Source organism: Colletotrichum scovillei (genome assembly GCF_011075155.1).
Source record: "Colletotrichum scovillei strain TJNH1 chromosome Unknown Contig00010, whole genome shotgun sequence".
NCBI classification, from domain to species: Eukaryota; Fungi; Ascomycota; class Sordariomycetes; order Glomerellales; family Glomerellaceae; genus Colletotrichum; species Colletotrichum scovillei.
The window spans coordinates 1,083,709-1,106,922 of NW_023336268.1; the positions used below are offsets into that span (position 1 = coordinate 1,083,709).

The 23,214-nt window shown below is 52.8% G+C and overlaps 5 protein-coding genes across 5 annotated transcripts; 3 read left to right on the plus strand and 2 right to left on the minus strand.

The window, feature by feature from the left end:
• Positions 1 to 150: 150 nt before the first annotated feature.
• Positions 151 to 1,854, minus strand: HER10_EVM0005791 (uncharacterized protein). Its single transcript, XM_035475395.1, has 2 exons — positions 997 to 1,854; positions 151 to 870 (listed from the first exon to the last, which is right to left on the minus strand). Exons 1-2 carry the CDS (start codon positions 1,155 to 1,157, stop codon positions 618 to 620), a joined length of 414 nt encoding a protein of 137 aa, XP_035328026.1. The 5' UTR covers positions 1,158 to 1,854; the 3' UTR covers positions 151 to 617.
• Positions 1,855 to 11,058: 9,204 nt separating this feature from the next.
• On the plus strand, positions 11,059 to 14,419 carry HER10_EVM0002908 (LMBR1 domain-containing protein). The gene has a single exon (XM_035472601.1). It carries the CDS (start codon positions 12,448 to 12,450, stop codon positions 13,990 to 13,992), a length of 1,545 nt encoding a protein of 514 aa, XP_035327739.1. The 5' UTR covers positions 11,059 to 12,447; the 3' UTR covers positions 13,993 to 14,419.
• A 4,097-nt stretch (positions 14,420 to 18,516) lies between these two features.
• Positions 18,517 to 19,197, plus strand: HER10_EVM0010418 (prostacyclin synthase; the record flags this gene model as incomplete). The annotated part of the gene is made up of 1 exon (XM_035479878.1): positions 18,517 to 19,197. The coding sequence occupies one exon, from the start codon at positions 18,517 to 18,519 to the stop codon at positions 19,195 to 19,197; it is 681 nt and encodes a 226-aa protein (XP_035328433.1).
• A 1,314-nt stretch (positions 19,198 to 20,511) lies between these two features.
• Positions 20,512 to 22,104, plus strand: HER10_EVM0012790 (methyltransferase). Its single transcript, XM_035482175.1, has 2 exons — positions 20,512 to 21,373; positions 21,436 to 22,104. The coding sequence occupies exons 1-2, from the start codon at positions 20,617 to 20,619 to the stop codon at positions 21,669 to 21,671; spliced, it is 993 nt and encodes a 330-aa protein (XP_035328643.1). The 5' UTR covers positions 20,512 to 20,616; the 3' UTR covers positions 21,672 to 22,104.
• Positions 22,028 to 22,941, minus strand: HER10_EVM0005749 (glycosyl hydrolase family 16; the record flags this gene model as incomplete). Its single annotated transcript, XM_035475353.1, has 2 exons — positions 22,028 to 22,111; positions 22,168 to 22,941. The coding sequence occupies 2 exons, from the start codon at positions 22,939 to 22,941 to the stop codon at positions 22,028 to 22,030; spliced, it is 858 nt and encodes a 285-aa protein (XP_035328020.1).
• Positions 22,942 to 23,214: the final 273 nt, after the last annotated feature.

Below are 23,214 nucleotides of genomic sequence, written 5' to 3' on the forward strand. Positions count from 1 at the left end.
CCCCCACGATCATGGACTTGCCTTCCACTGCAGGATGGCGGAAGATGTTGATTTAACATGTTTGTATTATGCTGGGCTAGCCAGCATCACAGATGCCTGGTGACCATCTTTCGAAAGACAAGAATCCTCCCATGGGCTGGTGGGCTCGAGCCTCACCAAGCCCAATATGCAAGTTACCTCCCCACAACCGACTGTATCCCCCAAGGTTGCCAAGCAGCAGAAGAGTTGAACCTTGACCATTTGTGCCGAGGCTATGCCCCATCCTCTGCCAATCCTCCCAGTCATTTGTCGCGTTCCCCAAAGTCTAGGCGGTGGGTCCGAGTGACGTAGAACATCGGAAACCATGACTTCGTAACGTATCCGACCCTTTCAGCGAAGAAAATGAACAGTTTCGAAGACGCAGTGCCATGCTCGCAAAGATGATTGACCAAAATTGGGTCCTCGAGGGAGCGGGCTTATGTACAATCCCCTCACCCAACGAGCAGAAGAAAGTCTCCAATCCGACATATCCCGAAACCCATAATAATTGTTGACGAATTATTCCATTCGTGTAAAAGTGCAGCTAAAGTGCGGTATCTGAAACCCAAGAGGTCCCTATCACGGGACGAGTTGAGTAACTACCGGCGCTCCGGCTCAAAAGGGTTCTCGGCTCGCTGGTGAGGCTGGCGCTCGGCTTCGAAGGGGTTGTCGTTACCAGGTTGGTTATTTTGGCCATGCGGCTGCCAGGCGCGCGGGGGTTTGCCCATGGTCGGGTGGTCGTAGACGTCGCCGTCGATCTCGAGGTCGATTTCGTCCTCCTTGCGCTCCTGCTTTTGTCTTCTCATGTGCAACACAGTCAAGACACCAAGGGTACCGCAGATAAGCACAGCACTAAAAAGGATCATGTTAGTCTTGGCTGAACGATGAGTGCTGAGGTAAACCTTGGAGTGGCTTGGCAACACGAGAATCAAGGCAGAAGCCAAGAAGCAGAGTACGGAATAGTTCGGGTAGACCTACGCAGTAATGCCGATAGTGATGCCGATGATCTTGGAGGACTGAAAGGGCTTTTCGCAGCGGGAGCTGTTGTCTCCATCCGCGCAATCATCGCGCGCAGCGAGGTAGTGTACAGCGCGGGCGACGGGTGCCAGGAGGCTTGCGGCAGTTGTTGAGGAACTCATGATGCGACTGAGGAGGGATCGGATTATTGTGGATTTGATGTAACGGTTGGATAATCGTTTGTAATGACGATGGAATACCCTCGAGTTCCGATAGTATTGTAAATTTCGTCACGTCGCGTCGAGTAAAATGGAATCCTCCCTTTCGTATTTAATTCCCTGGCTTGAGCCGTCTGCTTCCTGTCGCAACTATCGCCTTGGTCGTCCTCGAATTCCTATCGTTCGGTTGCGGCAAGCGGGTTGCGGATTGCTCGTCTATAATGAGTGGATTCGCCCCTGTGTCGCTTCTGTGAAACCGGATTCGGAGCCCCTGCTATCGCATTCTCTGATTGCCAACGGTTTTTTTATGCAAGGAGTGACTGGTGTGAGGAAGGGCGAAAACAGTTTGGCGGGACAGAGACACAACGAAAAAGTGGCCGGTGCCCAGAAGAGATGCAGGAAGGAAGGAACAAAAGAGTGAATACCCGGGAGGGTTTGTGCTTGTTGGCGAGAGAAAGCAAGAAGGGGGCGAGGAGGGAAAGAGCGCGCGAGATTGAGGCGGGCAGGGACGGGAAGCAACCTGGAAGGAATGGAAGGAACGGATGGAATTTAGGAAGGGACCCGACACCTTGAAAACACGGGGAAAGTGGAGGGAAGGAAGGTGAGGCAATCTGCCTACCTACCTATTCAGGGGAGGGGGGCGGTCGTCTCAGGGTCCAGGGGGAAAGAGGTAGGCACCGCCGCACGTACGAAAGTACGCCCGACGCAGGTACGCCAGGAGCAGGTGCAGGAACAGGAAGGAACCCGTGGGCAGACAGAAGGCACAGAGTGACAGAGTGACAGTGGAAGGAAAGAAGGCGCCCCTCCTTCCTCCCTCATTCGACAACAACGTGCCTGCCTCAAATGTCTCTATTTTCAATCATTCCTTCCATACCATCCCCCATCAGGAACGCATTCGCTCCTTCAGTCGATTTAGCGGCCGTGCATTTCTGCATATTCTGCATTCGCGAGGAAAGACACAAGTTCCAATCTGGGGGAAGAATGTGGCTGTGTCTCACTCATCTTCGTTTTCAATGAGGCCGAGAGTGCCGGAATTGGCTGTCATGATTGGCTCTTGGAAAGCCCTCCCCAAAAAGGCCTCCCCTTACAACGGTCCTGAAGAGGAACAAACACGAACCCTGGCCCCAATTAAAGGGTTGGCGGGATGGTCCTGCGATCCGAGTCAACCGAATACGGCCAATGAACGGTCCATACGGGCGAACATACTGCCGCAGTCAATTTCCTCGACTCTGGCTTTTGCCTCCTTACGAACTGCACAAGCCAAACACAAAGCTGACGGCATTGCTAAAGAAGGGTCCGAGAGGGGCAGTTGGAGTCTTTCGTGGGCTATCGTGGGCATCGCCAACGGACAGAGTGGGAGCCTCGTGATTAGAGTGGCTGCCAGAGAATTGGTCTTGCGGGGAAATGCTTGTCTCGTGTTTCACATTCCAAACTCCCTGTTCGCTGTGCCCGGTGAGAAATTGGCATGTCATCCATCCCCTTCTCTCGAGGTCGGGTAAGACTGTGGCAGATAAAACAAATGCGCGCGCGACGGCCCTCGAATCTGATGGGTTTGGCAGCGCGAACTCTACGAATCTCAAGGGCGTTCGTCCCGCCATTACGGCGCTGAAAACTCGGCATAGCATTGATGACTGAGTATCCGTACCTGGGCAATCAACTACCCTCTATTAGAGTTCATGATGACAGCGACGTCAATTGACATTTTCTCTACACCAGACGACAATCGTCACTTCCAGGTTTCTTGACACGGAACAACGGCACATTCTTAATCTCCCTTCCCCTCTGCCGTCCCCCCTCACCGAGGCAGCGGCAGCGATTCAGCGACCAACAAAAACATCATCTTGTGACATGCTTCAGACAACCCATCGCATGAATTGTAACGAGTTATCCCGGCGATAAGGCCGACGGGAAGAGCCAACCGCCGCGCCTTTCATTTCGCTAAACGGGCCTTGTGGTGCTCGAGCTTCCCACTCACGACGAGCCACGCACTGACCAGCTGACCAGGAAAAAAAAACGCAAGACAAACCATTGGAAGTTTGTTAATAATAGAACCCTGAGACAGCGCCGCCGCCGCCCCCTCGCCCGAGTTTTCTCCCCGTGTCCTTTTTTCGGAATGCCCTCGCCTACTGCCGAGGTGCCGCTGGCGTTGAAAAATCCCCCGACTCAATTTATGTGCGGAGCAACCCTGACACTCTCGGGAGCTTTGCGGGATACCGAACGATTGGGATCACCAAGTCCGCAGAAACGGATACGAGCGACGATGGGCAGCTCGACAAGTAGCCATTTCACCTTAACCTGCTTGACGGATTTATCGCTCCGGGAGATGCGAGATTGGCCGATGCGACTGGAATTCATCTGCACGACAATGGATCATTGAACCGCATTCTTGGGACCAGCTCATGTTGCACCGGAATGCAGTCCCTACTGCTGGTGGGCCCAGAACGATCGAACCAGCCGACGGGACAAGCATCGTCGGCCCGAGGAGGACCGGGTGGACGGGAGCGAAGTTGTGGAGTTTGTCTCCGGCAGGGCCTGCAAAGCCGTACGGGGCGACCTCCGATAGATGGACACCCCGAGCGACGGAATATCTATCCGAAGCGGGTCTTTTCCGAATTTTCGGCTGCCGAGTCCGTCTCCGATGTTCAGTGTTTCGCCACCCGGGATCACCGCGTTCTATGGGTCCCGGAGCCGGTTCCCGGCGCAGAGGTCGAAAGATCCCGGAAGGCTCGTGGGACATGAGCGTCCAACACGACCAATCAAACTCTCAATAACGTTATCAGAGTTTGAAGTCTTGGCTAATGTGACTTCCAGATCAAATAACAGAAACTTCTCTGCCCACAACGCACAGAAATGTCCAAGCTGAAGCATGCAGAAGACGGTTCCTGGCCTCACCCGAGAGAAGGATTGGTGATGAGATGGATCCGTAACATGTCACACGGACGGAAGGTCAGTATGCAGTGCTTCCGCTGCGGCAAGATTGGGACGACAAAAAAAAGCTACATTTTGACGGATCGGCTTTCCTTGTTGGGAGTTGCGTCCAAACAGAGAAAGACATCGAGTCACGTTTCGCTATGGGCTCAAAGACCAAGACTTTTGCCACTTTTGCGAAAAGCCATGTGCTGTCCAAGCAACGGATAACGAGCTCATCTTCAATTATTTGGTTTCAATTGACGATAGCCAAGGCCAAGGAGGAGAAAACACTTGACTCGAGGGAACTCTCGAGGAGTCAAGGCTGTGATTTCAGATTCCCATGTTGCCACTTCTCGTCCGGAATACCTCGGTATAGAGTTAGAACGCTACAATTTCTATCCATTCAGTATGACTGGGCAACCTCCGATGCCCATCTTTCGCGGTTCGCCGTTCTCCATGGAGATGTAACTTTGCGGTCCATTCAGCTCTCCGCCAGTTAGCGAACGACTATAGTCTATGTAGCTAGTGGCGGCAGCGGCTCTTCCCTCGTTCGCAGCGCGGCTAAGCTATTAGTGAGGTAAGCACATTGGGTCACAAAGAAAAGGGAAGGGGAAGAAAATTTGTTTCAATGGCACTTTCGCCCAGCATGCTCTTTTCCACCTTTGTCTGCGCAGTCCGACGCCATTATGTAAGAGGTTCCCCAAAGGCCCATTGAGCTAAGGTGGAAGACATGCAAAGAGGTTCTAGGCTTTGGAAAAGCTTTTTTGTGCTGCCCAGTAAGCGAAGATGGGGCGGGATGGAGAAAAGCAGAATGCGGAGCGGCGGCGGAGGAGGATGAGGAAGTTCTCAAGCTCTTTGGACTGTGGAGGACATTAGGACGACGGTGAGGATGAGTGAGACTGGGGTCATGGCGGGCCAGGCCCGATTGTACTGTACCGGGTCTGGGGGTCCGACATTGAAGCTGAATGAAATCCCAATTGGAGACGGCCAAGAAATTGAGGCGTCAGCGCTAGGGATGACAACATTTTCAGCAAAAAAGAGGTTGTGCTGCGTTTTTCGTGAATGGCTTTGTCTAGGACATCTCCGAGGGAGGATTGCAGTCAAAGGGGTTGAAGTCCTGGCCAGGGTCGCCAGGGCACTGAGAGCTTCAGCCGCCGGGCGACGCCGCGGCGGGGTACTGGAAGCTCAGAGCTGTGCTGTGAACTGGGACGTGGTCGATCCGGCGGGGAGGGGACGGACCACCAATAACAAAGTCAATTTTGTCCTTTTCAATAAGGCATTTCGTCCTATTTGCGACTTACACTCGTCGACGATGCCTACGACCAGCGCTTGGCGTAAGGCGTGATTATGACGATGATATTCTTTATTACCCCTCATTTCTCTAGATTAAGGCGTATTTGGTGTAGTCGACCGTCCTAAGGAAATGGTCCACGTGAACAGGGCTCATGTGACGCGACGTCTCATTCCGCGGAGATAGTAGATACAGACATCCAAAGGGCGCGAGTCCTATGTCATGATGATCTGTGGGCACGAATGGCCACCACAATACCAATGGAAAGCCACGAATCTGCGGCGCGCACGATGATGTGAACAAAAAGGGAATGCATGTAGTCGAGAAATTGAGGCTTACCATGAAGCGATCTCCCGCCTCAGATTTAGTAGAATGCGGGGTGGAAAGGTCGCGTTGGAAAAGGAAAACCTGGGGAAAGCGTGAAATGGCTTTCTTGCGATAAGGATCTCGAGGTTGAGTGGTCAAAGGAGTGTTGGTCCCGTCCGCGCGGGGTTTCACCTGGATCTTGCTGCACCTGGTGCCATGTCGGGGAAGATAAAGAAGGCCAAGCGTTATCAGCCTCGTAAAACATGTTGATATCCGATTATCTCCCTGCTTCGAGCCTGCCGCTCGTGTTCGTGACCGTTTGTTTCTGTTTCCTCTGCCCAGGGCTCAGGAACGTGGATAGGGGCACGGCGAACATGGGAGATCATATCCGATAACTGCTTTGAGTTGGCCAATGGCGGCCTAGCCGTGACCTCGTTTTCTTTCTCCTGGCGAAATGGGATGGAGTGCCTAAGCCCATTGTCGCATTACAGCGACTATCGACAGATTGCGAAGACGAAATGATCTGAGAGCAACACAACGAACTCTTGGCTCGAGAACTCAAGCTCGGTGTCTTCACTGTCTCGAGGGTCGCACGTTCAACAAGAAAGAGCATTCGATGCTCACGTGTGAGAATGGGCACAGGTATAAACCTTGCTGTACAATTTTGACTTGCCGCGCCCGTTGGCGTGTTTGACGACGGGCTTGGGTGACGCTCAAGTCGGCTCATTTAAGATTTTCTACGAAAACCAATTGACAAGTTCAGACTTGCGCTCGTCGCAATGTTTCAAGAATCAGAAGCGTGGCTGCCCTGTCTTTAACCGTTGCCGTTGGTTGTTGCCGTCCCTACTTACAGAAACCTTGGGACGAATGACTCTCCAGGGATCCTAGCATGAGTCTGTGAGAAGCTATTTGCCCTTGAGGATGCATGTGGCTTTGGCTGTTCTGGTAGCCTTCTAAAACGGTCCGTGAGATCAAACCGGCCTGGCCGCGTCCGTACCAGTGCCGCCTGCGCTGTCGCTGTGGGAGCCGTGAGCGGGCGCCGCGCCGGTATCGGGGGGGATGAGCAAAAGGTTTTCTGTTGCGGGATAGTTTGCGCCATCTTATTGAATCAGGAAAGGACACAAAGTGAAGCGAAATTGGGGGAAATGTCACGATGTGACCGGCAAGCAGAACAGAATGCCGGCCAAGAGCACTACGATATGACAGTATGACTCCCCATGAGCGAAGTCGGCGAGCGCGATGAGGTGGGGGGTTTGGAGGGGTTCGGGATGGTTCCCGGATCACCGAGAAGGACCCTGAGGCGCGAGGGGTACCCGGGGGCTAAGCTAGGGAGGGGGTGGGAAATGTCTTGCTCGGTTTTTGGGCATTGGAGGCGACGGTCACCGATGAGGACCGGCGGCTAGCGGTGAATCGGTGGTGACTTTTGACGGAAACATTCTTCCCCTGAATGACACTTCGGCGTTGGATGACGCCTGTTGGCGTATGAGCGGTTAATTACTGTTGTAGAGGAGATGAGCATCATGGAAAACATTAAACAGCGGAGCTGGGCGATCTCGAAACACGCTCGTGGAGAAGACACCACAGAAAAACCATGGTAATGAGTGGGAAAATACTCCATAGCAACTCAGGAACAATATTCGTGAGTTCGTTGTTGACATCATGCTGGCGACCTCCTGGCTCGATGTACCCATCCACAAGAAAATTTATGCTGGGCTACAAGTGTGCATTTACGACTGAAAACCCACATTTGTAGCAGGGCTGCAGGAACTGTGGTCCTTTGCCCAAGTTGGGAATGGTGGTCAGAGTCGTGGGTCTGGACGACCGCTCTGGATCGCGATGGAAGTGTTCCATCTCGTTTTTCTGAGCTTAGGTCATCCGCCTTTGGGTCTCTTACTGCCCAGGGCGTGCGGATCTTGTACATCAAGACTTTCCCATGGGCAATGTTGGAAGAGTCAGATGGAGCAAATTCTCCAGCTCCAAGCTCCATCCAGTCTGCAGCCGTGGCAGTGACATGTGTGGGAATGCAGTGGATGCCAATGCCTGCACCAGCCGGGGTGGCTTAAGAGTGATGGTAGGAATCTTTCTGCCCACGGGGTTGGGAAGAGTTTTTCAGCTAGCTCCTTGCTGCGGCTTCGTTCATTTTTGGAGATATCACGATGGGATCAAATGTGAATGCCAGCAGCCACCGGCATGAAGCTATGGAGTGCTCCAACCCCTTGGAGCTCCGTTTCCTTGTCTGAAAGGGGACAGAGAAGTGAGCGCCCAAGCGTCAAGGGCACATATACGGAAACTAGCCTCACTGGGTATGCTGTAGCCGCCTGTAGGAGGGGGTCCTTGACTCCTTGCTCGTTGGAGGCGTGCTTTTCGAATTTGTCGAACAAGACTGAAAATGTCAAAAGGAATTCCGCGTCTGGGTGGAAGCAGACACGCAAAGTGAAGAAAAAAAAAACGTCGAAAATGGATGGGCAGGTGACTCCGGTTATACGTAAGAGAAACTTCATGAGTGGCCCAGTGGCCTTGGAAGTGGATATTCCACCCCTGCTTCCCGTCCCCGTTTTCTCCGTTTTTGTTTTCCTCGAGTGGGAATTGTGGCTTGCGGTTCGTTTCCATTCACGATCCTAGGCCAAGTCTAGAAGCACGTTTTCCTAGCCAGGAATGACATTCGCACGCAATCGAGCAGACTGAAGGAAAAAACTTCACGATGGCGGCTCCATATTGGAAAAAAGACGATGGGTTGGGGTTGCTTGGCAGGTCAACGCGGCTAAATGACAACCTTTGCGGATAGGCAATGGATGGACTTCTTCCCGCTCGGCACCGGACCGCACCCCTTCCTCTCGGTTTAGGAATAGGTCAACTGAGTCTACGGGATGCCATTCCGTTACGGGGACGGAAGGGCACTTTTGAGGATGGTTGGTGGTGGTGATGGTGGGGAATCGCGCGGCTCACTGCTGAGTATCGGAATAGAGAGAAAGACGGTGACGGTGCGCTCCGTCGGTCAAGCAAACCTTTGTGAACAGTGATAGTCCAGAGCCTCAAGAGCGCTGACCGCAAGCAATGGGAGAGGCTGAGAGACTGTGAGACGTACCCCGATCGGCCGGTCGGACGGTCGGACGGTCGGGTTGACATTCTCAACGCTTTTCCATTGCGGCTTGGTCCGGACTTCAGATCCAGTGGTACGATCGAATAGGGATCTCAGATCGATTTTTGTCTTGGAGTAGAGGTGCAACACGAGGTTTCAACTGCGATGCTGTGGCGGTGATATGTGGGTGACGGTGATGCCGTTGACTGGTTTACGAGATGTGACGAAAAGCCTTGCTGTTTAGGTACTCGATTCTTCGTCGCTCGTTACGCCTCAACATGGACTGCTTACGTTTGTGTTGACTATGGAAACAGAGTACAGACTGCTAGGCTGCTTGCCACTTGCTGAACTGGACTTACACCGGCGTTGAATACGTGTTCCACGCCAGGCCCCAACGCCACTACCTATGCGTGTCAGTTTGAGAACAAGCAGATGGCGCTAATGACTGATGCCATCATACAATCGCATTGCGATGAGAGAAATAGGCTGGTAGGCCGATTTCCTTGGCACATTCAAGCAATTACCCGTTCATCGGCCACGTCTGCCTGTCGTCGTTATGGCCCGTTTCTGGATCTCACGATATGTCACCGGCTGGGTAGCCGGGGCAGACGCCTCGTGGGCCGTGGAAACCTTCCCCAGAGAGAACCGGAGAACATCAGGTTTGCAGCTTGCTTCTGCCGACAGGTGCATTGTGATGGCCTTATTGACCGAGTCACCTGCAATGTCATCTGGCACGACCGCACCTCGTGGAGAGCTCCGGTTCTTGGTCTTCTAAAAAGAGGTTGAGGGACCCCGCAGCGCGATTCCTGGGCAACAGTAGAAAATCGTACCACATGGCATTGTGCGACTGCACCTGAGGGAGGAGGATGCGGTTTGGTTCTGCTGGTTTCCTCATGCCCTTGGCCAATGGTGTCATTTCCCAGGACTATGCTGGCGGCGGCTACAACCTAGTCGGGTCAGTGCTAAGTTTAAGGTGCCGCCCGATCTGCTCTCTGGCATCAATCTGGGAGATGCTGGCATCATCCTCCCGTCTTGCGTTATTACTACGATGCGCTGGAAACACCTGGATGGTAGGCGGCTCCATGGACCGTAACCGGCTCTGTTGCGAACGGTCGCACCAACATGATGCCATCCACACAGTAGCTGGTGTGCTGTAAGCCTGTAACTAGCTGTAACTGCGAACCCCTTTGTCTCCATTGCGTTTGTTTCCTCTTTCTGCTACTGCTGCTACACGTGTCTGGCTTGTGGACGCAGGAATAATTGGCTTCCCCTCCGTTGCATCATCCAGTACGACGCCGTGCCCCTGGCCTTGCGCCATTGTGGACTACCGGGCACGACCTCAAGGGTTCGCAAATCGTGATGGCGGCGAGAGGGAGAATGTAAGCTGAGGCTGGCTGTTCCCTGTAGTGGTCAGGCACAGACTGTACAGTACCACAATTACAAGTACCTAACAAGCTGTCTCTTGTCCAGGTTGTCTTGGCTCTTTGGTGGCTCTCTTCCCAGGTTCCGGCGATGGTGCTCCGGGATGAGATATACGTACCGAGTTTACCTGACCGCCGCGCTACAGGACCGCGATCGGGCGGTGGCATCTCCCTCCTAAGCAGCGCCGCCTGTCGCGGTGGATGGCCCTCAACTCGATGTTGGTTCCTAGGAATAGAATACAAGTTACGGATGCCCTACGTACCTACACGTGGGCCCGCCAGGACCATTTCTCAGTGTCATGGCTCAGGACTGAAGAGAGTGGTTGCGAGTCCTGGAGCCAGGCGCATGATCAGGCGGCCACCAAGGAACTCGACCCATGCCACAGCAGGCAACGCCATGCCTTGCAAAAGTTGCAACAATGAACCAGCTCGGGCCAGCATCCGTCCTTCTCAGCCAGTCGAAGGGAGCTGGTGGGCTCAGTCACTGGTTGGCGTTGGTCATGTTCGAGAAGTGTCAGTTGGCGCAATGTACAGCTGCGCTTGGAACAAACTGGAGCAGGTACTTCGCGCAATGGACCCATCCGGTGGAGATGGTCCAGGCTCTTTTTTTCACACTTTTTTTTCTTTCTTCCCATCCTTGGTTGATTCACACACCTCTGTGATGGATCCACGTCCACTTTCAGTAACAGTACGGGCGTCTCTGTCAGTCACAGTTCCCATGTGGGTGTCTGATGAAGAGCTGATGTACACGATGCCGCGCTTGCTGGGCCGTGTCAAAACGCTGGAGCGGAGCATGTGTCGCCAGGTACCCTTCCAACTCATGACACATAATTACCCTATGAAAAGCTTGACCATCACGAGCTGGCAAGACATAATAACGCGACGGTCCTGCTTCACGTCTTGCGTAATAAGAGGCTGATATTACAAGAGTCAACTACCACCGTGATCTACTTTTCTTCTGATCTTCCCTCGTTGACAACTCCAACTTGACGATAACCTCACGATACCTTTCGTTCGAGAAGCCGAAAAGAACTCTGGTCTTTCTGGAGAATCCCGGCCACTTTTGCCTCCTCCGCACTCTGCATCTCATCTCACCCGAAAAGCCCGCCGTTAAGCGCAACGCTGCAGCTGCATCCATCCCACATTAGCACACTTTTCTTGCGCCCTACCTACTACCCCGGTCGACAAACGACTTACACGAAGGAACGGGAAACCCAAAAGGGGAAATTCACAAGAGAAGGAGTCATCGCAGTCGCAAAAAGTCTGCATTTGTTCATTTCCCATACCCCTTCACTCTACGATCTCGACTTCGATCAACCCGAGATTCCAAAACAGTTGGTTTTCTCTTTAAAGCCATCCACGCCTGTTGCGAACGAGAGAACGAAAAGGGTCTACATCATCTGCCCTACAACACCCCGCACCTCACTACCATCCATCGCTTTGGTCGCTTTTATCCCATCTTTCTTCCTCTCAGCGCGCATAGCGGAAGTAGATCCCGTCCACCACCACCGCAACCCAGCCCAAACAAGCTTCGTTCTTGGCTGTTCGACGCCATAAAGAAAGAAAAACCCAAACGGGCAAAGGACAGAACGAGAATCAGACCTTGTGCTCCTACCACCCACATCACCTGGACCTTTCCTTGCAAGGATTCGAGAATAGCAAGAGGAAACAAGTCATCGCGCTCCACACTCTTCTCTTCTCTCACTTTTCCAAGTCTCTCTGTCCAAGTACAAAGAGAAAAGGGCCCCCGGACACATCTTGGTCTGCCCATCAGACCCATACCACACATCACTCGTCAGTCAGTCAGGGAACATCAGCAGACCTGCCGCATTCCGTCCATCAGCTCATCAACGCACTTACACTACACACACCGCCGCTCGCCCTCGGCCTCGCGCCTTACACCCTTACCACCACACGCCCACCCGAAAGAACCTGCGCGCGCCCGCATCAACCTCGCCTATCCTTCGGGATCCGGCGAATCGACTCTTTTTGTCCTTTTTAGGATTCCAAAAATTTCTGACGGAACCCATTATCCTCTTGGACGAACCTACGCCCTAAAAACGTCACACCACCTCCCTTATTTTGCGGTTCATCCGCCCCCTCACCCCCTTTAACCCCTGTCCATCTTGTTGGCCCATCTTAGCCAGCCAAGATTTACAAAAGAAGACTTGAGGGCCGCAACCGAACATTCCAAGATTCAGCAAGCCCTCGAAATCCGGGGAACGCACCACACAACCGCACCCAATCATGCCCCACCGCGTAGCAAACTTCCTGCGGAATTCCACTGAGAACTTCAGTGTTTCTGCCATTGCAAACCTCAAGACTAAGACCAAGCAACACCAGCAACATCACCAACCCCGTCACAACAACGTCCAGGACGAAGGCTTGTTGCGCAGAGTCCCCCTCGACCGCCACTCTTCCTACTCCTCCGATGACGGCGAGCACATCCCTTACCACAACATGTTCGCAGCAGATCCCGCAGACCACCTCAAGGAGAAGAAGCACCACCACCACCGCCTCTCTCTGCCATTTGGCCGCTCCAACAAGGATTCACACGAGAACTCGCACGCAGGCCTCGACCTGAAGATCGAGAGCCCGCCCATTGTTTTCTTTGGCGATGCAGAGTCATCTACGGGCGCCCTCGTCTCGGGCCAGATGCAGCTCGAAGTCAAGGACGAGCAGCTGCAGATCGAGACCTTTGGCGCCAAGCTCAACATCCACGTCCAGCAGAAGCGCCCCTTCACCAACCACTGCGGCGAGTGCACCAACCAGTACACCGAGCTGAAGCGTTGGACGTTCCTCACGCACCCCACGACGCTCAAGAAGGGTATTCACCAATTCCCCTTCTCCATCCTCCTCGAGGGTCACCTTCCCGCGTCCATGGACACACCCATCACGTCCATCGCCTACGAGTTCAAGGCCGAGGCCATCCTCGTCAAGGGCACGCCCGGTTCGCAGACGCCCATCAAGTTCGAGCAGAACTTTGACGTCAAGCGCTCCCTCCCTCAACCCGAGTTCCCGCATCACTCTGTCCGCGTCTTCCCTCCCACCAACATCAAGGCCAGCGCCCACTACAACCAGGTGATCCACCCGGCCGGCACTCACAACGTCTCGTTCCGCCTCGACGGCCTCACCAGCGCAAACGCCACCAACAAGACGGTCGAGTTCTGGAAGCTCAAGAAGGTTACGTGGAAGCTTGAGGAGACCATCAAGACCGTGGCTCCCGCCTGCGAGAAGCACGCCCCGGTCCCCGGCAACGCCAACAACAACACCCAGCCTCAGCAGAAGGGTGTCGCCCGCACCGAGACCCGCGTCCTCGGTGAGAAGTACATGCACGACGGCTGGAAGTCCGACTACACCAGTACAGACGGCCACGTCGAGTTTGAGTTCGACTACGGCGTCGTCGCCAGCAAGCACAGTCACGGCCCGCGATACGCCTGCGACATGAAGTCGAGCGACGGCACCGAAGTCTCTCACGCACTCATGATCGAGATGGTCGTTTCCAAGGAATGGGCGCCCGTCGGCAAGCCCCACCTCGCGACGCAGACGGGCACCGGACGCATCTTGAGGATGCACTACCACGTGATGCTCACCGAGTGCCCCGGTCTCGGCGTCAGCTGGGATAACGAGGCGCCGCCCGTTTACCAGGACGTTCCCCCCTCGCCGCCCGCGTACCCCGACGAAGCGGCTCCCGTCGACTACATGAGCCTTGAGCACCTTGACGGCCAAGCGCACAACGGACTGGCACATAGCCGGGAGGGATCCGTTACCGGCGGATCCACCACGTCATGACACCACCACCACTAGAGGAGGAGAGTCATGAAAGATAATTAATCAACACAACCAAAAAAAATCACATACAATAATTCAAGAGACGGGATGAAAAGGAAAACAAAAAGTTAATGGATTTAGGATTTGCTTATTTTTTTCAACCGCATTATACCCCCTGGTTTCCGAACCGGGCGCTTGTTTTCTTATAGGATTATAACTTTTTTGGCGGGAAAGACAGTGTCACAACTCAGTTGGATTTTTTTACAATGGATTTTTGAAGAGATGCATGGCATTGAGTGAAATGACCATGAGAAAGTGTTTTGCATTGCGAGGCGTTCTACGGGGACTTTGGACAGAGCTGATGGAAGAGGCGCATCATCGATGATGCCAAGGTTCCCGTCACATGGCTTCTCAGTAGCTAGCTCGATATGGAAACATACAATTGAAGCAAATATTTATTATACAAATCACTATAAATTTACTTTCCACTTCCTCTCCATCTTTCAATGTGACTTGTCGGGACTGACTTTACGAATGACTTAGTTGAATCCCATACTTTGAGTGCGCTTCGACGGCAAATTGTGCGGCAGTATCACTACTCAGTGGACATAGAGAGAACTTCAAACAGAATTTGCCCCTCACCAACGAAGCCACAGACTATGCGACCCACGACGCGTGGGATGGTAACATGTGAAATCCCTTTCGAGTCACGACCCTTGATAATTATAGGCTATTGGCAGGTACTTGTCCGATGTGTACACTACCTTGCGGCTCATCCCACGTTTTCTGTTTGCTAGTTTTGTTCTCGCATTGCGTTTACCCGCTGCGATGCAAGGTTTTTTGGGACGGGAATGTCCCAAGCTTCAAGCTATTCAGTTAATCTTAGGAAATAATTACTTGACGAAAACTACTAGTTGGGTGTGTTGGGGTGGGAGTTGGAGAAATTTTGGGACGGAATTCTGAGATTCAAGAGAGTCTAGAACGCCCGCCGACGAACGGCGAATATCCTTGGCGAGCGGTTGATCTGAGCTCTGAAGTGATATAGTGAAGGGTCTTTTTCGGGACATTGAGTACCGGTGAGATGAGATCCCGGGAGTATCGTGACTTTGCGGCATACGCTCTGTAGAGTTGAGTTGCCGAGTTATTAATGCGCTGCTGTGAGTTTCCTAAACTTGCTCACTTGCACATCACGCATAGTACTACTACGTAGGCAGTTGAAACGGAAAGTAATTCCCTGCTCGGCATGTTTCCCCGGAAGCAGCAATGCCACGTCGCTCGAAAGGGCAGCTCGCGTCCGCCCCGTGGTTTGAATGGCGCGATAATAGTCTCGAAATGGATGATTCAACTTCCAAGGTCATCTCACGATAGTGCGGTGTGCGGACGAGCTCTTAAGCGCCCCCTGGCGGACGGTGGGCGGTGGTCGGTTTGCCGTGCGCAGCATGATGGGTAGCCGGTGTAGGGTGCAGGAGAAGGGGGATGATGTGTAACCGGCGCACCGGGCCGGGTGTGTCGTGGCCAGTCCGCCCACGCGCCATCGGATGGCAATCCGGTAGGTAGGGGCAGGAGGCGGGCTCAGTGGTGACTTGGGGCGTTTTCTATGAGTCAAGCCAGACCGAAAGTCATGCGAGAGCCGTGTCAGAGGGACGGTATGCGAACATCGGACCCGGCCCGTTTTGGAATGGTTAAGAGGGCGTCTCGCAAGGTGCGAAGATGCGAAAGGAGCCGTGGCAGAAGAGGGGGAGAGCCTGAGAGACCGCGCTCCAGGTCTTTTGCTCGGGATCGGTGACAGCCGGGTCCAAAGGGGGGAGAGGGTGGAGGGGCGTGTTGGAGAACGCCCCCCGGGGTGGCAGAGGCAAGTTACGGACGACGGAAGAAGTGGTTTTTCTTACGTGATTGATGGGGACTTGCCGGAGGCGCTCCCGGGAGGCGGGATGACTTGCCCGCAGGCGGCCTGGCTGGATGCTGAGCCTACGAGGCAACGAGTTTCGGGCAGCTCCAAGGCGAAGAGCAAAAGGGCAGGTCCAACTTCCAAGGCGTGTTCGGCGTGCTTCCATCTAGCCGGCGGCACGAATTTGCACATCGGCGCGTGTGGTGGAGCTCCGAACCTCAGATCGTTTCGTTCTGGTTATCAACCTCTCATGAGCCGTCGCCAGGGTTTCTGTCTACTTACTTCCGTGTAAGACGGAAGAGTGGAGGCTCTGTACAGTTTCGTCGTCTATGCATGCTACATAGGCTTCCATGCTCGCTTCACATTCCCTGGAAGTTGGAACTGTCTGGGGAGAAGAATCTTGCTGAAGAATTTTCTGTCTCATTCACTCTTGAAGTTTGTCACGAAGCGATGCCCACATCGAACCCGCTTGCCCCATCGCTAGCTCCATCAACCTTCTGTGAGTTTTTTCTCCAACAGCGCCAGACCCCATTCCCCGATGGATCGCCACGGGGGGGTCTCTGAATTTTGGGTTTTTCGTTGGCTTGCTTTTGTGTGCGGGACGCCGAAAGAAAGAAGAAATTGCATGCAAACACTCAAAAAGCAGATGCAACGTTGATCCTAGTAGAGAATCGTTACGTCAGAAGCCCACTAGCGGGCAAACGACGTACGGGATCGCGAAAATTTTGGTTTTGCTCTGGTGTGTGCCACTGCGGGCGAGGTGAGTCAGGGAGCACGAATTGTCCGGGGCCCTTACAAAGCGGGGTCTATGAATACGCATCCGTCGAAAAAAATCCCATCAAAGCAACTGGCCGGCTGGCGCAATGGTAGCGCATCAGACTTCTATCATCTCTTCCATCAAGAGTTGTGGTTATCTGGGGGTTGTGGGTTCGAGCCCCACGTTGGTCATCCTTTTGCCATTTTTGCCTATTATCCTCTTCTTTGACACGGGAAGATCGATTTCTTCTGGCTTTGCAATATTTAATTGACTGCTACTTGTTCTGGGGTAGATAAAGTGCTTTTAGTTGAAGATTGTCTTCATTCTTTGTCCCTCCATGAGCAACCCCAACTTGACCAAACCACGAGCTGGGAGCAACACTCGCTTGGGTCTTGAAATTGCATGAACCTAAAACTGAAGGGGCAATTGATTCCAATTTGAAACATTTCAAATTTTTTCAAAGACTTACACGCGGACCGCTAGACATGCCTTCAAGGTCTCAGATACGTGACACAACTGACAAGCGGTGTAAGCCTGGCCGACGTTGTCAGCAACACCCCAGAGCCAAGGGCCCTACTTTGTAAACCAAGACATCGCTTATCTTGACCACGGCAAAACCCATCTTGATGGGTATTTGCACTAAAAGCTCACCACATAATCTCACGTCTGTCATGCTCCACGTCTATTATTTCATCGTGCTAGTACCGAAGTGGTTTTCAGCTCAAATCATCTGCAAGTCAGACACCCATTTGATTGGTGGTTCTGGCTTCTCACGACAATATTGCTTACTGTACGTTAGCGCCGCAGCTCGACATACGTTTTCAGGAGGAGTTTGGATCCAAATCAAGACGTGAGACCGTTACGATGATGCACCCATGTTTAAATGTGGCGGAGTTAATTGTTGTGCACTGCAGCTGATGATAACGAAATTGGATGCTGCTTGCGTCGATAAGTCCAAAAAGTAGCATAAAATGAAGGAAGAGAATGTCTGAGTTGCTTCGAGATGTCTAGTGACCAAAACTTACAGACAAACTCTAGGAACCGGAATTGCAGAAAGACGCCCTTTCAAAATGCTAACAAGCACGTTGGACGAAACACAAGTGATATGGTTTCCTTTGGCCTGTTGCCTGGTCATATTCCTTGTCCGTAATGTTCTCTGGCCAAAAGTCCTAGACTCGCAGGAGCCTCCAGCCCTACAACCAAAGATACCTTTCATTGGTCATTTGATTGATCTAATCCAGATGGGTTACAAGCAACATGTCAAGAATCAGTAAGTCTTGAGAGCCATCTCGCTTGAACCTTGAGGGACGGTTGAGTCGGGCGGGCAAAGATGGTGCAATCTCATTGTAAGCTGATACGATACTAGCGAGAAGTTCAATATGACGGCATACTCGTTGCCCATCCTTGGAAGCAAGCTTTACGTGGCATCTTCACCACAACTGGCATCGTCCATATTCCAGAAGCGGACTCTTAGCTTTGAACCCCTGATTGACACATTTGTTCGCACTTTGGTAGGCATGGAGGGCCACGGGATGGACTTATGGACGAACCCGGAGTTTCGTACCGCCATCTTTAAGGTTCTCTACAAAGGACTGGCCGGGCCTTCGTTGATTGATCTTGCTAGATCAGGGGTCAGCAATTTAGCCACCTCTCTTGACGAAATACCCTTCGAACAGCTCGAGCCGAGAGACTTCTACTGCTGGACTCGTGAGACAGTGTCCAGGGCCATCATGAGAGGCTTCTACGGGAAGTTGAGCCCTTGGGAGAACAGCGGAGTCATGCAGAGTTTCTGGTAACTACACCGCATCTTTATATCTGTCCCGGCCTCGCCACGCTACAGGCGCGTCTACCCTGACGGAAGCCAGGCTAATTCTCAACACCCAGGATCTATCACGATGACATGCACAGACTCTTCCCTGGGTTTGCACCCTCTGTCATCGCGTCTAAAGCATTCAAAGCGAGAACCGAGGTAATTGAAGCCTTGGAAGCGTACATCAAGCGTGAGGATGATTTTGGCGCCGAAGTTCCTCAATTCACCAAGGACAGATTCGGTGCAGAACAAAAGTTCGGAATGTCGATCCACAACAGCGCAAAGATTGAGATTCTCCTAGCCACCGCTCTCGCCAACATCTCCACGCTCGTCTTCTGGCTTCTTTCGAATATTTACAGCCAGCCAGACCTATTGGCCAGTATTCGGACCGAGCTTCTCAATGCCGCGGTTACCGAGAAGCGAACTGATCAAGACCACGTCGAGATGACACTTCACCTGGAGAAAATCAAAGAGCACTGTCCACTACTCCTGTCTTCTGCGCAAGAGACGGAACGACACAATATTGTTGATAACATCACACGAACGGTAATGAAAGACACGACAATATCGGACGGCGGCCGCTCGTACCTCCTCAAGAAAGGGAACAACGTCCAGATGCCGCTTAGCATACTACATAGCGATGAAAAAGTATGGGGCGCCAACCCTGAAAGCTGGCAGGGTAACAGGTTTCTGGAACTGGGTTACAATGCATCATCGCCGCCTGGGTTCCTTCCTTTTGGAGGAGGCAAACATGTCTGGTACGTGAATTGATTTTCTCTGGTTGATTACATACACTGACCGCGCATCTTTGTGAAAGCCCTGGCCGCCACCTTGCAAACGGACTTCTTCTTGGCATTGCTGCGCAAATGATACTTAGTATTGATTTGGAAGGTACTGATGGCGGGCCCGTTAAAGTCCCAAAAGCCCAAGTCCCTTGGGCAACGACTGGCATAGGGAGGCCAAAGCCCGGACCAGACTCAAGAGTCAGAATCAGTAGGCGAGAGGCTCGGAGGCACGTGAAATGGCCTGTTGCATGTTGAGATGCAAGACTTGATCAAGCCTATGATACGAAACATTTTCTTTTGAAGCCACTGAAACTTGGTCGGTGAAGGAGTTTCGACTCTATGTCCTTAGTTTGGTTCCGGTAGCATTGAGTACCTGCACATAGTACAATGAATTCCTTTGGTGCATTGCCAACTTTCATAAGTAGTCATAAGACGTCTTCACCAGCCCTTTGTGACATGGAACACTTAGGTAGTTTAATTGAATTGCATCAATCGCGACTTCGTGTATCCAAACCTTGCGGAGCCGTTAGGGTAGTCAAAATGGCTGCGTCTCCGCTGTGGATACGCACAATGGCAACTGAGTATCAGCTGGATACCTGCAGAATTTTCCATCAACATCCGATATGGTGTAGTGGCCAACATGATGCCCTCTCATCTTGTGAGAGGTTAGGCATAGCCCCGAGTTCGATTCTCGGTTTCGGAAATTAGCAAGACGTGTCTCGATCGGCTTCACTTTTGTTTTTCGCGGTAGAAACCACTCTATGTCTCATTATTTATCCATGCCTTTTCTGGATAACTTACACTTGACTTACCCGACTGGATTCACTGAATTACGTGTTCATGTGTAATTCATAGATGAAAGTATTTGCCGATAATGACTACTACGACCATGCATGTATCTTATCTAACACACTTACAAGTCTCGCTATGCTCGCGAAGTAGTGAGTCAAAATCAACGGCTTATTCACTTTGGAGAAGGCAAGCACTGTTTAGCAAATAGATCAGAATGCCGCTGTTGGTGTACTGAGCGGTCGGGCATTTGATCTAAACCCCGTGAAGCTGACTTTCCCGCCGCCGAGCGGTGCATACCCCGCGGGATTGACGCATGCATTTCGGGACGGCAGCAATTCGGATCGCGGAATGTCGGCGATTGGAAATCAAAAGGCCCCACAATCGATGCCGAGCCCGGGAGTGGGTCTCGGACACTGCGAGAAACAGCTTAGAAATCCTGAATGACTAATGGCCACTGCCGCGGGTTCATGGTGATGCAATCATCCAGTCGTCTCATTCGCGCGCCCTGTTGCGCCCTACGAGTCCTCCTTTTAAACTCCCGTCTCCTGACCCCCGCACGGCATTGTGTAATTCAACATCAACCCTCCATTTGACGTACATATAAGGTACTATTATGAGCACAATCCTACGACGAACTTCGAAGCTCACATCATCTATCAAAACCAGTTTCAGAAACAGCAATATTCCCCGCATCAACCACACTAGACCCCTCGCAACAATGACTACCGGCAACTTCCGCTATCTAGACCCCGCGACTCTGGAGGGCAGCAAGCCCTGGGCAAAGGTCGATACAGACGTAACCTCTTTTAGCCGGCTCGAGCGCCGCCGCTCAGTGGTGAACATCCGCGAGTCGACGGAAGAGTTCGGCACCGACGTCTCCGGCTTCGCCGTGTACAACTCACCCGCTAAGGAGAAGGATTTCATCGACGATGAGGCAGTGCGAAGCGGCTACTATACCGAAGTGGAGGCACTCCTGAGGGAGAAGTTGCCCGGTGTGAAGAAAGTTGTGATTTTTGACCACACCATCCGGAGGAGGGAGAAGAGCAGCCCCAGACAGCCCGTACAGCAGGTGCATGTCGACCAGACGCCCGGCGCGGCGGAAGCGCGTGTGAGGAGGCATGTTCCGGGAGCTGAGGCGGATGAGCTGGTCAATGGACGGTACCAGATTATCAATGTCTGGAGACCGATCGGACACCCGGCGAGTGACTTCCCGCTTGCGGTGATTGACTGGCGGACTACGGAGCCCAAGGATCTGATCGCTGTGGATCTCTTGTACCCCCGGAGGACGGATACCGATGACGATGATCGGGGCAAGGAGGTGCTTCCGGACCCGGCTTTGGCGCGGTCGACGGAGAATTACGATGTCAAGGGTGAGTGTGTCCCTCACCGTAGTAGAATTACGAGCACGTTCATTTTGCTAACATCAATGCAGGCGAGACTTTCTCTGTCGCACCAAGCGACAAGCACAAGCTGTATTACGCCAAAGATATGACCCCTGACGAAGCCATGTTCATCAAGTGCTTCGACTCGAGGAGCCAAGGGCGGCCTGGCGGCAAGCCGGGACGGGCCGATTACACGCCTCACACGGCCTTTATTGACCCCAACACCCCCGCAGATGCGAAGGGAAGACAAAGCATAGAGGTTAGATGCTTGGTGTTTTATGAGTAGAGACCATTCATCGAAGCACGGACATCTATGTCATTGTACTTAGATCATGACCTGTTACCTGGTACAGTTGATGAGAGTCAGGAGAGATGGCTTATTATGAGACATGAACACGACAAAACAAGGTATTCAAAACCATTTGACTAGTGAAGAAGGAGAGCTTGTGATGTATCTTGACGGTGAGATTATTTATGGAAATTATCTAGCGAGCGTGGTTGTGTGCATATACTATAAAGTGGACAATGGGTATCTAAGTATGCTGCTGGCATATGTACAGCGAACGGCGTAGTTGCAGGAGCAGCAACAAGACGATATTCAGTATGAGCTCAAGAGCCCAATTAGGTTCATGAGGATTGAGATTAGGTGGACTGGTAGACGGCAACATAGGCAGTCTCCATCATGCTTCCCCAGCCGCCAATGGTAGAGCCATCCGGGTTTCCAGGCTGCAGATAGTCAGTCAAACGAACGTTGAATAAGCTTTGTGAAAACATCTACTTACCCAGTTACCACCGACGGCAACGTTCAAGATGAAGAACAATGGCGCGTGAGCCAACGTGTTCCAAATGCCTTCACTCCCGATCCTGGCGCCGCTGATCTGATGAAACTGCTGCCCGTCACGGAACCACGTAATCGTCTCCGTCTGCCAGTTGCCAGACCGACGGTCAATCTGCAGACGCCAAGTGTGCCACCCCTGATCCGGGATGCCAATGTTACCACCGATACCGTTGGGCTCGTTGCACGCGCCGCCGGGGAGAACATCGCAGTGGACGGTGCCGTACCCAGTCAGCTGCCCGTTGACAGTCTCGAGGATGTCGAGCTCGCCGCAACGAGGCCAGCTGACGCCGTTACGAATAGCGTCGCCGAGAATCCAGAAGGCCGGCCAGATGCCCTTCTTGTTGGCGATGGCGTTGTCGCCGAAGCGGATCTGGGCCTCGGCCACGGTGAGGCGCCCGGCGGCGGGGGTGAAGACGTAGCGGGACTCGATACGGCCCGAGGTCCAGGCGCCGTTGCCGTCCTTTTGGGGCACGATCTGGACGGTACCGCCGCCTGAGATTTGGAGGTTGGAGCGGGAGGTCGTGTATTCCTGGATCTCGTTGTTGACATGGAGGTTCGTGATGATGTTCCAGTTGCCGCCGTTGATGGGGTCGCCTGAGGCGCCCGGGAAGCTATCTTGCCAGAGGCGGGTGAGGCCGGAGTAGTTTGGAGAGTCCCAGGCCCGGGTGGCGGCCGGGAGGAGAAGGAGGAGGGTTGAGAGGATGGAGTTTGAGTACATTCTTGCGATGATGTAAAGCTCAAGGAGCTAAGGAACGTAGTTGGTGTTTTGGATGTCTGGTCTTGCAAAGATGGCTCCAAGGAGTGAATAAAGTTTGAAGCAAACTACTTATCCAAAGTGAAACTGAAAGGACTGTGACGAAGAAGGTTTATAAGAGAGAAGAGAGAGAGAGACTGTAGCTATTCGAAAAGGAAAGGCATGTCTTGGGGAAGAGCACAAGATCACGATGGTGGATGTTGTCGTCGGGGGGAAGGTCGCACGAGGAGCGGGTTG

What these genes read in the sequence shown, in the direction of transcription:
- HER10_EVM0005791 (XM_035475395.1), bottom strand. Translation starts at nt 1,157, where the DNA reads ATGAGTTCCTCAACAACTGCCGCAAGCCTCCTGGCACCCGTCGCCCGC. An exon ending in ATCACTATCGGCATTACTGC is followed by an intron (nt 871 to 996) that starts GTAGGTCTACCC and finishes GATCCTTTTTAG; the next exon opens with TGCTGTGCTTATCTGCGGTA.
- HER10_EVM0002908 (XM_035472601.1), top strand. Translation starts at nt 12,448, where the DNA reads ATGCCCCACCGCGTAGCAAACTTCCTGCGGAATTCCACTGAGAACTTC.
- HER10_EVM0012790 (XM_035482175.1), top strand. Translation starts at nt 20,617, where the DNA reads ATGAGCACAATCCTACGACGAACTTCGAAGCTCACATCATCTATCAAA. An exon ending in GGAGAATTACGATGTCAAGG is followed by an intron (nt 21,374 to 21,435) that starts GTGAGTGTGTCC and finishes ACATCAATGCAG; the next exon opens with GCGAGACTTTCTCTGTCGCA.